Source organism: Petaurus breviceps, unplaced genomic scaffold, assembly GCF_028583685.1.
Source record: "Petaurus breviceps papuanus isolate PSGF00001 unplaced genomic scaffold, PetGlider_PUasm1.0 90633, whole genome shotgun sequence".
NCBI lineage: Eukaryota > Metazoa > Chordata > Mammalia > Diprotodontia > Petauridae > Petaurus > Petaurus breviceps.
In genome coordinates, this window is record NW_027187293.1 from 9,182,466 (window position 1) to 9,195,097 (window position 12,632).

General features: G+C 38.9%; 1 protein-coding gene across 1 annotated transcript in view; it reads left to right on the forward strand.

The window, feature by feature from the left end:
* NID1 (nidogen 1) overlaps window positions 1–12,632 on the forward strand; it is a 115,437-nt gene that overhangs the window by 19,834 nt on the left and 82,971 nt on the right. The window contains exons 4-5 of the mRNA XM_069064502.1: window positions 1,708–2,132; window positions 9,700–9,849. Coding sequence (XP_068920603.1) covers window positions 1,708–2,132; window positions 9,700–9,849 — 575 coding nt within the window. The remainder of the gene's footprint in view (window positions 1–1,707; window positions 2,133–9,699; window positions 9,850–12,632) is intronic.

A 12,632-nucleotide genomic window follows, 5' to 3' on the forward strand; every position in this document is an offset into this window, starting at 1 on the left:
TTGGCAGCTCAGGGGGCAGGTCTCAAAAGTCCAGGGCAATTCAAAGCAGCCACCAGCAATCCTCTTAGCCTCTCTCTCTCCACGAGGTGCAGCTACCAAAAAAAAAAAAGATCTCTCGCCTCTCTCTCGTGTCTCTCCAAATCTACATCACCAGCTCCTCCCAGTCAGGACTTTCTTTTCACATCAAAAAGTCCATCCCACAGGTGGGATTAACAAACTCTGGGCTTTAACACAATCAATTTGAAAACCAAACCAGCCCATCCCACAGGTGGGATTAACAAACTCTGGGCTTTAACACAATCAATTTGAAAACCAAGCCAATACAGGGGAATCTTTAATTGCCATTACTATCACAGAGCCCAGGCTCTGAGAAAAAATACCCCAAAACTTTCTACCAGAACTGGCTTTCAGGGTAGGAAGGAGCAGGGGCAGCACATTTCCTTGAAAAGAATTCTGAATTGGGAATCAAAAGACCTGAATTCAAATCTTGTCCCACTCACAACTCTTGCAATGCTGGGCAAGTCTCTTAATCTCAGGGCCTCAGTTTCCTTATCTTTAAAATATAGGGGTTGGGGGGTAGCTAGGTGGTGCAGTGAATAGAGCACCAGCCCTGAAGTCAGAAGGACCTGAGTTCAAAACTGGCCTCAGACACGTAACACTTACTAGATGTGTGATCTTAGGCAAGTCACTTAACCCCAACTGCCCTCCAAAAAGCAAAAAATAAATAAAATAAAGGGGTTGGGCTAGATGACTTTATGGTCCATACTAGCTCAAAAACCTATGGTCCTATTTTGTTTTCAGCATAGGGCAAAGGGGGAAGATATTTATAGTGGAGTTTTCTGGAACCCAAATTGTCTCTCTCCCTTTGATTCCCCTTGTAATGGGCTGGGCAAGGGGAAACCACAGCAGCTTTCATGTAGCAAGTTCTGACTTATCCTTCACCTGTTCCAGCAGGCTTCCACTGCTTGAACCTAAGGCATTTGGGTTGATCAGACAACCTATTCAAGATTAAATTCAAGATTACCTTGGTTTTTCCAGCTTTTCTTACTGTGCCTCTCAAACCTTCCTGATTGATGGCATGTCCCTCCTTCCCAATGTCTGCCCTATGAATAAATAAATTCTGTGTTGAACATTTTAAAATGTCTGTGTTATAAGCAAAGTAGGAAAAATTTTGAGGAAGGAGTGGGGATTAAAGAGAAAAGGAAAGAGGGTAATCAAGAAAAAGGGATGGGTTTAAATGGGAGGGAGGATAGAGTATTTTTAGTAGCTTTAGCATTAATCACTAAGAGTCTTATTATATGCCCAGGATTTTCACCAGTAAGATGGGAATTAGTAGCATTTTAAGATAAAATAGCTTCTTGTAACTCCACCTTCTAAATATCTCAAAGGAGATTTAAGTGGGAAAACCTTCTCTAGTATTTATGAGCAGAGTTTCTGTGTTCAATAGTACATAGCATAACATATCACAGTGGCCCTGGAAATTCTTGGTCCTGTGGCAAGTCAGATAGACATCCATTTGAACCCATTCTCCCAGTCCTTGCCTCTTTTGATAAGAGTGCTATTTTGGTATGCTACAGAAGATTTCAGACACAAAGGTCTCAAGAGTGGGGGAGAGTCTGTTTTATATCTGTGTGGGCTATTTATGATTTGTTTACTAATTTTGGATAGGAATGCTTTCTGAGAGTTGCTGTCCTATTTTATCCCTAGGAGCAGCAATGCAGGACGTCAAGGTGTCTGGGTTTTTGAGATTGGGAGCCCTTCCACTGCCAGTGGTGTGGTGCCAGCTGATGGCAGCCTTGGATCTGATGGAACAGAATATGAAGATGAGGAAGATGAAGACTATGACCTAGTGAGCGTGTCTGAGAGGTCCCTGGGCTTGGAGGATGGGGGCACCACAATTGACCCCTACGATGTCCCCAACAGGGGAGATGAAGACACATATGATGTGTTAAATCCCATTTCCCCACGTCACACCAGTACAGAGAGACCACCTGTAGAAGAACCCATTGTAGTGAATCAGTATCCGGATCCTTCTACTAGGGGAACCAAGTCATTCCTGTACCCAGCTGAAGGATTTCCCCAGCAGCATCCACAGGTCATAGACGTGGATGAAGTAGAGGAAACAGGGATTGGTAAGGCCATTTAACTTGCTATGGGTACATGTTTGGGGACTTTACTTTACTTTGAGTTGCCAGTGGTATAAAATGTAGATAATTCTGCTAGATTTGCAATATGGAATTCATAGAATTTATAATTGAGAGAGACCCAAGTGATTATATAGTTCAAGAATTTTTAACCTCACATCCAAAGATTCCCCAAGGGGTCTATGGCTAGATTTTGAGCGGTCTATGAATTGGGATGTTAAAAAATTTATTAACCTCTAATTGAAATTTAGCATTTACTTATATTATTTAAAAGCATTCTTTTGGGGGCGGCCAGGTAGCACATCGAGTAAGAGCACCAGCCCCAGAGTCGGGATGACACGGGATCGAATCCGGGCTCAGGCACTTAGCACCCACCCAGAAACATCTGGCTGTGTAACCTTGAGCAGGTCACTTAACCCCAATTGCTTTAAAAAAAAAAAAGCGTTCTTTTGAGAAGGACTCCGTAGGCTTTACCAGAATACAAAAGGGGGCCATGACCCAAAAAAAAAAATAGTTCAGCACCCCTAGTTTAACCCCCTTCATTTGACTAATAAGGAAACTGAGAGTTGGATAGAGTAGCGGTGTGCTGGTAAATGTTTAACAATGGGCTCTCCAAAAAAAAACACAACAAAAAAACAATAATAACAAAAACCATGTATACACAACATGCTCTTTAAGTTAATCTGCATCATTAATGTTTTCTCTATCTCTTTCTTGAGTCTAGAAAAATCAACAAAACAATAAATCAAGCCCTGATTTATAGTGTTTGCCAATATGTAAGGTGTAAATGCCCAGAATAAAAATTTAACAATTGACTCTCTCTCATGAGCCTATTTGAGCTGGCTTCAGGACACCCCTGTGATGGAACATGAACTTGGAGGAGAGGATGTGAGCTGATAGTCTGTAAAAAATACAGTTAGAGAGAGTTGCAATGTAAGCATCAGACCTTCAGAGAATGAATAGCTTTTTGGAGTTGGGACTGTGAATACAGAGATAATATCAGAGGGCTTTCTCATGTATCCTTGCATTCCATCCCACCTATTTGAAGGGATGCTTAGAAAATATGACTTTGAGAATCATATTCCCTTATTTGTAACTCTTAATATATTAGATAGAATGTTGTGACGCCATGCACGAGCAGCTTTCCAGATGAATGCTACTATGAACAGCTTTTAAGGTTCTCATTACACAGTATAGTGAACACTTTATTTTATTCCATAACAAATGAAAGCAAAACATTCACAGAAAATCAAGGTACAGCATTTACAATATTACAGTTTATCACAGAAAATCACAACATAGTATTCACAACAGCTTATTGTTAAAACGGACACATAGTTTTCACCAAAGTGGTCACAATATTTAGAAAAAAGAACAATCATCTCAAAGTACAATAGTCAAAGTCTTCCACTCTGGGGCACACTAAATTAACTCAATCAGTCACTTATTGAGCAATCAATTACTAAGTATCATTAATCACTAAGTACAATCATAAGAGAATACACAAACTCTCCACCCCTAGGTCACTGGTAAACTACAATTTCATCATTACTCAGTACCCACCCAGAGGTCTTTTCATCTTGATTTGGGGCCAGTTCTCAGATTCCCTGGATCCCCTTCCATGGTCCCAGATTCTACCTGGATTTACCAGACTGTCACCTGGGTTCAATGGCAGACAGTTCCCAGTTCCTTGTCCAGCTCTCTGGGTAGGTCCTGCTGCACACTGAAATTCACAGGATCTAGTCCATCTCAAATCCTTCACAATTTCTGTTTCTGGGAATTCAAGGCTCAACCAAGCCACAAAGTCCCTGCATCCCAGCCATGCTTCCTCAGTCTTCTGCAGCTCGTTAAAAAAATCAGAATCACCTCATCCAGCCTGGGGGGAGGGAATTCCTGGGCTCCTGGACCCCCAGATTCCCAGAATCCTGAGCTCCTGGACTCCCAGACTCCTGGGTTCCTGTTCAGAAGAAGCTCCACCACCACAAGTTCCCAGGAAATTCTGGCTCAGTTCTTCATTCTCCCTTCTGTAGCTGCTCTGCCCCCAGATTCTTGTCCCAAGAAACTCTGACTGTGCCTCTCTGGGTCTTTTCTTATATACACATAGCATTAGCTTCCTATTTCAGCCAACCCCTTCCTGCTACGTCAGCAGCAGGAGACAGGAGTTCATACCTTCTGTTTCCCCAACAGAGACTTGATTAATTACTAAGTGCTAAGTACCTGCTTACTTGCCAATACAAAGGGATCAAATTACATTACTGTTACAAATGTAGGAGTTGAAAGGGACCTTTGGGGTCATCTTGTCCACTCAATGAAAAAGTCTGTTCCATCCAACCTTTTCTAGTAATGGAGAACTCTCACAAGGCAGCAAGTTCCCTTAAAAAAAAAAGTTGGGGTGGCTAGGTGGCGAAGTGAATAGAGCACTGGCCCTGGAGTCAGGAGGACTTGAGTTCAAATCTGGCCTCAGACATTTGACACACTTATTAGCTGTGTGACCTTGGGCAAGTCACAACCCCAATTGCCTTGCCTTCCTCTTAAAAAAAAAGATTATTTATTTTATTCTGAAGTTAAGGAATAAATCAAGCATTTCTATAACATAGCAAAATAAAAAAAGATGATTGAATACAAAAATTGCCAATCTATTGTGTGCAACTTGCTATTCTTTTTAAATATTTAATAAACTTATCACGTAACTTTCTTCTTTTCCCCCTTTTTAAATTTCCTTCCTCCATCCTAGAGATGGCTACCATTAGACGCAAATACACATAGATAAGTACAATCATTCTATACATACTTTTATTTATCAGTTTTTCTCTGGATGCAGATAGCATCTTCCTTCCTTTACAGTTAATTGGCTTAGTCACTCCAAGTTCTTAAAACAATATTGCTGTTACTGTATACAACATTCTCTTCATTCTACTCATTTCGCTCTTCATTATTTTGTGCATTTTCAATCACCTCCAATCATTAGAAAGCTCTTCTTTATATTGATCTGGACCCTGCCTCCTACTCCTCCTAATTTTTACCTTAGCACTTAAACATAATAAATTATTCTTATTCCATATTATAACCCTTTAAATACTCTAAGATAGTTTGATTTCCCTTCTAAGTCTTTTCCTTGTCTAATCTTAGCATTCTATTAGCTAATCCTTAGCCTTCTATTTATCCACCTGTCAAGCAGAAATAATTTTCTAAGTTCTGTTCATGGTATTCAGGATAGTGAGTTGTTTTCCTTTTGTAATTCCTATGTCTATTGCTGCTCTGGTTGTCTATAAAAAATACAAATGCAATATGACAAAACTGTTTTTAAGCTAGTCTTGGAGTATAGGGTTTAATAACCTGTCAGAATAACAGATAGAATTTTAAGAAAAGGGAAAGACGTTTGGAGTCACCTACTAACTTCCCATTTTATAGATCAGGAAATTGAGGCTCAAAAGTGTAAAAGGTTTTGCCCAAACAGGTAGCAGGTGTAATGTTAATGGGATTTAAGATCTTCCCTGCCCATTAATAGGCCTTATGCGGAGCTGCGGAGCCCATTAAGGGAAGCTTGCTTAGGGGAGGCTTGCTTTTAGGAAGGCTTTCACACCTTTTGCTAATTTCTAATTAGGCACTGAGTCAGGAGGGTTGTGATGCCTTCTGGTTCTGAGAACTGTAATATACTCTGAGTTGGTATTTTGCTTTGGGGCCTTACTTATGAGAAGGATCTTGTTGAGATTCTGAGTGGTTTTATGTTCAGAGCTTCCCCAACTGCTCAAATGTAAAGGCTCTCTCGATCCAGGGATGTATGTAGAGTGTATAGTTCATTCAGGCAGTCAGAGCCCTGTCTGTTGGTCTTTATTTCTCTGCTTGTATTTTCTCTGAAGTTCAGGGTGCTGACTTTTCCCCTGAACTAGTGAATTCGATTAAAAAAGACTGTTGACTCCTTGAGCAGTTAGCTTTCCTAGTAAAGCAGATCTAAGAACTTGTGCTAGCAGTCATCCTGGGTATGCCAGTATGGTGGCCACTACAGCAGGGGACAGAGCTGGTATTTGGATCCAAGTGCTCTGATTCCAAATTTTCCACTAAACCACCTTGGTTACCTGTATATTTCTGAGGCACAAAATCTGGCCTGCAGTGATCTGAATCTATGTTATAACAAGGCCCTCTTGCATTTCTTTTTTTTTCTCTTGCATTTCTATTAAAACTAACATGTTCATAAAAATTTTTATTATTGCTACAATGGTATAATTCAGCAAAATAGATTTAAATGGGATGGACCCCAAGTCTATTTTATATCCTTTCTTTTAAATGATAACTCATGCTTACATAGTGAAAAGAACACTGGGCATGGTATCAGGAAAACCTAGGTTCAAATTCTACTTTAGACACAAGCAGTGAGACTGCACAAATCACTTAACCACTCAATGCCTCAGTTTCCTCATTTGTAAAATTAGGGGGTTGGGTTCGATGGCCTCTAAGTTCCCATCTAGCACTGTCTATGATTCTATGATCCAAAGGTATATGAAATGCTTTATGCGTGATAGGACCATGGAAGGTTAAGGCAGGTGTTATCTCCCTTTTAGAGATGAAGGACTAAGGCTCAGGTGAAATGACTATAAGCTGTGACTTCACAGCCAGTCACAGTTCTGACTCCCAGACTAAGGCTCTTTCCATAGTCTCACTCTCCCTTTCTAATGACATTTGCATGGTCTTATCCCCTTCTATAAAGTTATTGCAAGACTTTGGAGAAGTTTTATTGTTTCCTTTTTATCTCCTTGTGATTTACTACATAGCCAACAAAGGCAATCATAAGTCATATTTTGTACTTGAACCTCATTTGACATTCCCGATGAAAGCAAAAGGCAAGACGTGGGGACGTGGTGATATTCTGATTTCATGAAGGAGCTGACAGAGGCAGAGAAAGGTGCTGACTTACTCCAGGTCATGTAACAAACTGGCAGCAGGATGAGGAAAAGACTGCCTTTTGACTCCTGACTGAAAGCCCAAGGCATCAGTGTTCCCTCCTTTAAACATTTCATCATTGGTGTCTTACATGATACTAAAGTTCTTAGGAACATGGCAATCTGCCTCTTAAAACTATGTTTCCAATTAATCTTTCCCAGATGTTTTGGATGCATTTCCCTCAGATGTATTTATTCACTTGCAGATGTCTAGTTTGATTCTCATTCTATTTCCTGCCATGTTTCCACCCTATCTAGGTATGTCTGAATTTCTCAATTGTGAAATGATCATATTTTAAGCAAGACCATTTCCACCTCTCCTAACCCATGGTGGGATATTTTATGTTTGTTGAAAGGAGATTTTTGCTAGTAAAAGCCTTGAACTGAAAACTAAAATCTGGTCTAAAACCAGGTGTTATTCCTTCTCTTGCTCCTTCCTAGCTCTTTGACTGTTTTCATTAGCAAGTGAAAAATGACTTCACCCTAGCCTTCAATGTACTTGTGATGTTATCGGTGGAGGCCCCCACTGACAGACAGGCAACAGGGAAACTGCTTGAAAGCTTGGGGCACAGTTGGAGATTGGGTAATCAATAGCATTACAAGCGTGTTTGTTCAGTTAAAGGCCCTGATTTCCTTTCTTCCCAGCTCCCTATTTATGCATCCCCTGAAAATGTACCTTATGTGACTCCATTCCTCCGGAAGATTAATAGAAATTACATGTGATTAAATTTCTATTGCTTTTGACTTCACTCATGTGTTAGCTTCTAATTATGCACGGGATTGTTATCACAGCCAGAAACTCACTCCCTGTTGTGTTTAAGATAGACCACATACAAAATTAATTTGCTCTGGATTGTTCAATTAAATGAGCTAGTTCATAGTTGTGGTCAAAAGGAAACTAAGATCTTTAAATAGGAAGTTTGTTTTTTCTTTTTTCTTTGATCAAAGGTTTTTAAGCCAGGTGTGACTATATATTATATTTATGAAAAACGTTGGGGAGTAGCTTACCTAGGTGTAGTATGAATGCTATCTTCTGATTACTGACTAAGGCTTCTGTATTGCCTATTGTGAGATGTTGTGGCTGCCCCCACCTATATGACTCTACCTTCAGATTAATTCTCATGTCTGGCACATTAAAATGGATATTAAATGTAACAACATTAATACCAACCCGCATAATGAATTTGTTCTTCAGTGATAGTAAGTATCCCATATAACAGTAGTCCCCAACCTAAGCTATACTGTAAACTAGTAAAACAACAAAGTTCTCTGCTTTGTACCACCAACTCTGCTTTCTGAAGTAGGATGTAAGGGGAAGAAGGAAGGAGTCATTAGATTTGTTAAGCTTATTTAAGAAATCATAAAATTTTTCCAGGTTGACAAAAATAGTTGTCCTTTAGAATTTGGGAAATAATGTGACTTAGTATAGGGTAGGTCTTATTTTAAAAGGCATGGCATTTCAGATGGAGAGTGGGCCTAGAGTCAGGATGTCTGGGGTTCATGTCCTGCCTCTGATACATCTCGATTTGTGATCCACCTGGTGACTCAGTTCCCCAGGCAATTCATTTGTAGAGGAATTTTTTTTTTCCTTAAGAGTTCTCTATACCAATGAAATCACAGTTCTGCCCCCTCCCCCCAGTCATTAATTACATTATGAGCTCAAACTTTCTTATCTTCCTTGGTTATTTGAGTAATGGTACCATTCCCATTTCAATGAGTCCCCCGACCCTTTTTTTGTCTGTAGTGAATTTTACTCTTTATAGCTATGTTTTATCTCACCTCTGGTAAGCAATTATGAATTCCTCTAAGTCAAAGGTTCTCCACCTTTCTTTGTATGTTCAAAAAAACTCATTTTGGCAGTCTGATTAGCCCCTTGGACCTCTTCTCAGAATATTTATAGTTGAAAAGGAATATTAAGTTTCAGTTATACATCAGTGAAATTAAAGATGAAACTTATCCCCCCATCTAAGTTCATAGACCCCTTTGAAATTCAGTGGTTAAGACTCCACATTCAGAACCCTTGCTCTGATGGAATACTATAATGTGCTAAAAGAAATGACAAAAGGGGTGGTTTCAGAGAAACCGGGGAAGACCTACATGAATTGATACAAAATGAAGTAAGCAGAAGTGAGCAGTGAGGAAATCATTGTATACAGTAACATTAATATTGTAGTGATGTCCAACTGTGAAAGATTTACCTACTTTAGTCAAGACAATTATCCAAAGTAATTCTAAAGGACTCATGACGAAAAATGCTGTCCACCTCCAGAAAAGAAAAATGATGAACTCTGAGTGCAGATTGAAGCATATTATTTTTCACTTTATTTTTCTTCGACTCTTTTTTTTTTGTTGATATGGCTGAACATGTAAATGTTTTGTATGATTTCACATTGATATCATATTACTTGCCTTCTCAGTGGTTAAGGGAGGGACTGGAGGGAGGGAGAGAATTTGGAACTCAAATTTTTAAGAAAAAGAATATATATATGTATGTTTTGTTTTTAAATAAAGAAGAACCTATGCTCTAGATGCAGTGTGAGGAAAGGCATCACAAAATATAGTCACAGGTAACATTCACAGAGGCCCTCACTGGAGTGTTTTTTTTTCCTTTTAAACAGTTTTCAGGTACAACACTGATTCTCGACAGACTTGTGCCAATAACAGATACCAGTGCTCTATTCATGCACAATGCAGAGACTATCCAACTGGTTTTTGTTGCCATTGTGCTGCTGGATACACTGGAAATGGTAGACAGTGCGTTGCAGAAGGTGAGTAATACTTCCTTATAATGGATTTGATGGGGTGTTGGAGGGGATGGCAGAGAAGGGAATACTTGCTTTTAAAGTACTGCTTTCACCCAAGTCTCTGGAGACATCTAGCACTTTCAGAAGTGGGTTGAAGGGACTCTCAGTACCAGAAAGAAGGTTGGTCACCAAGTGATGGAAATTTTAGTTATGAGTCTCATGAAGTATGTCTTCTAAAGAGTGGGAAGGTTATCATCTGCACTGGTAGAGTGAGTCTCAGGTCACTGAAATCACAGATCCTTAAAGTACTAAAAAGAAGCCCTAAAATATGTCTAAATGATACAAGTGATTTTTGAATCTCTTGCTCCCTGTACTTCTGTACTTTGCTAATGGGCTGTCTTTAAATCTGTTTGTTCTGGTTTGAGTAGGTCTGTTTCTTTCCCATACTATATATATATTTTATCTTAGATGCTTCAGCCCTTAATGTAGATAAATCTAATGCAAGAGCATGGGCAGAAATAGTGAAATTAGGTAACCAGGGACTGGAATCATTAGTAGCTTTCCATTAACCCTGATTTCTCTTCTTCTTTACCATTCTGTAAACGCTACTGAATTCTATTTGAATTTGCTATCAAAGAAATATGTTTCACAAATACAGTTCTGTAAACCTAATAGGTTATTAGATTCTGGGGCTGTCCTTAAAAACATTGTGAATTTAGCACTCTGTTAAAAAACACCTCCTCCTCCAGCTTCACCTTTCAGTTCCTTTTGTCAGGTGCCCTTGAATCAGATGACAAGCCCTGGTACCTTGGAATGTAAGGGGACTAAATCATTAGGCTCCTGGATCAACCCCATGGGTATAATCCACTGATTGAGATTTGCTTTAGCTGTGTCCTTTCCCAGAAAGATGTGGTTTGGTTCTTGATAGGCCCAATGATCAAAAAGATTCCTGATTGATTGATCTCAGCCTCTCTAGTGATGCCAGTTCTCTGAAGTGACCCTGGGGGCCCTAGAACCAGCTCAGCATATTGTCACAGCCAAAACAGCTTCTATATATTCAGAATAAAGGAGATAGTTGTCTTGTGTATATTGACAGTCATAGATCGTATCTGTATAACTTTATTCAGTTTTGATAGTAACATTTTAGGAAGAAAATCTCCTGATAAGCAGGACATTTTTCTGCTTGAGGAGGGTTGGAAATCATGGCATATAAGGAACTAGGAATGATTATCCTGGAGAAGAGGAGAATAAAGGGGACCAAGCTAGCTGTCTTCAATTTTACGAAGGGCTGTCATATAGAAGGTTTGTTCTTTTTGGCAGGGCTAGGAGAAAACTAGGAACAGTAGTTTGATGTAAAGTAAAGCTTCACAGTAATTAGAACTATCTAAAAGTGGAATGAGCTACCTTGGGATGTAGTGGGTTCTTCCCCACTGCAAGTCTTCAAATGAAGACTATGTGACTTGTTGGGTATCTTGTAGACAGGAGGTTCCCTATTTAGATACAGGTTGAACTAGATGACCTCTGTAGTGTCTTTGAATTCCATGATTTTGTAAGTTTGACCTCAGGAACCCTGAAGGCATTTATCAGGATAAAGAATAATTTTTTTCAGTTTCCTACAATCCATTTTTTTACTTAAAAAAAAAGTTAAATTGATGCCTTTTGTTTCTGTATCACAGTCATTTCTGAATATAAACCTCCCTTCTTGACCTTCCATGAGCTTTCTCTTATAACAAAGAAAAAAAAAAGTTAAACCAGACCAATTAACACCCCAACTCAGGAGTAGAAAGCTACCAATAAGTCTTCAGGGAAAAAAAATCAACCTTATCAGTGTTGGAAGCAAAGACTTTCTATTTTACAGAAAGTTCAGAAATTAAACCCTTCTGTAATTTATTTTTCAATTGTGCATACACACCACATACTTGCACAAAAAGTGGTTTTGTGGCTTAAATATTTGTTGACTTTCCTCTTATTTTTAAAAACTTAGTTTTTCAGTTGAAGATTTGACATTTCATCCCCTCACCCTCCCTTTATTAGCTTAACTTGGCTCAACTCTTTATTGTAATTGTTCCTAGGATGCATTTTTTTGGTATTAGTCTACTGAATTCATAACATTCTTCAGTGTCGTGAAAAATTGATGTGGAAAACTATGCCAAGCTCAAAATGCTATGGAATAAACTGTCCAGTACTCTAGATTGGCTACTTGTAGATATGGAAAACAGCTAGATAATAATGAAGATATGGAATCCACCCAGGTGTGAATTTAATTATTTTGTGCTCATTCATTCAATTGTTTCTCTAATAAATTTTCATGGAACACCTACCATATTCAAGATACAGAATCACAGAATCTCAGAGTGAGAATTCTAAGGTTAATTAGTACAGCCCATTCATACATTAACAAGTTCCCCATCAATCTTTCACCTGAAAGTCTCCAGCTAAGGGGAACCTACTACCTCCTTTAAAAATTGTTATCTGTTGTTTTTAAATCATTTTTACTTCCAAATGTATCTCTCTACCTCCTCTACTTAGCTAGCCATCCTTTGGAACAAGGAATAAAACAGAGAAGTAAAAAAAGCAAAACTAACCAATGAGTGGAAAAGATATGTGAAGATATGGGATATTCCACACTCATAGTCTCCAAGCTCTACAAAGAAGAGAGGGATGTTTCCTCATTTCCTTTCTGAGGCTGAATTTGTTTAATTTCACAGACTACAATTTTCCCTTTTTTGTGTGTACTTTCTGTTTGCATAGTTGTAATTCCTGTGCATATTATTTTCTTGGTTCTGATTATTTCATTTTGCACCAGT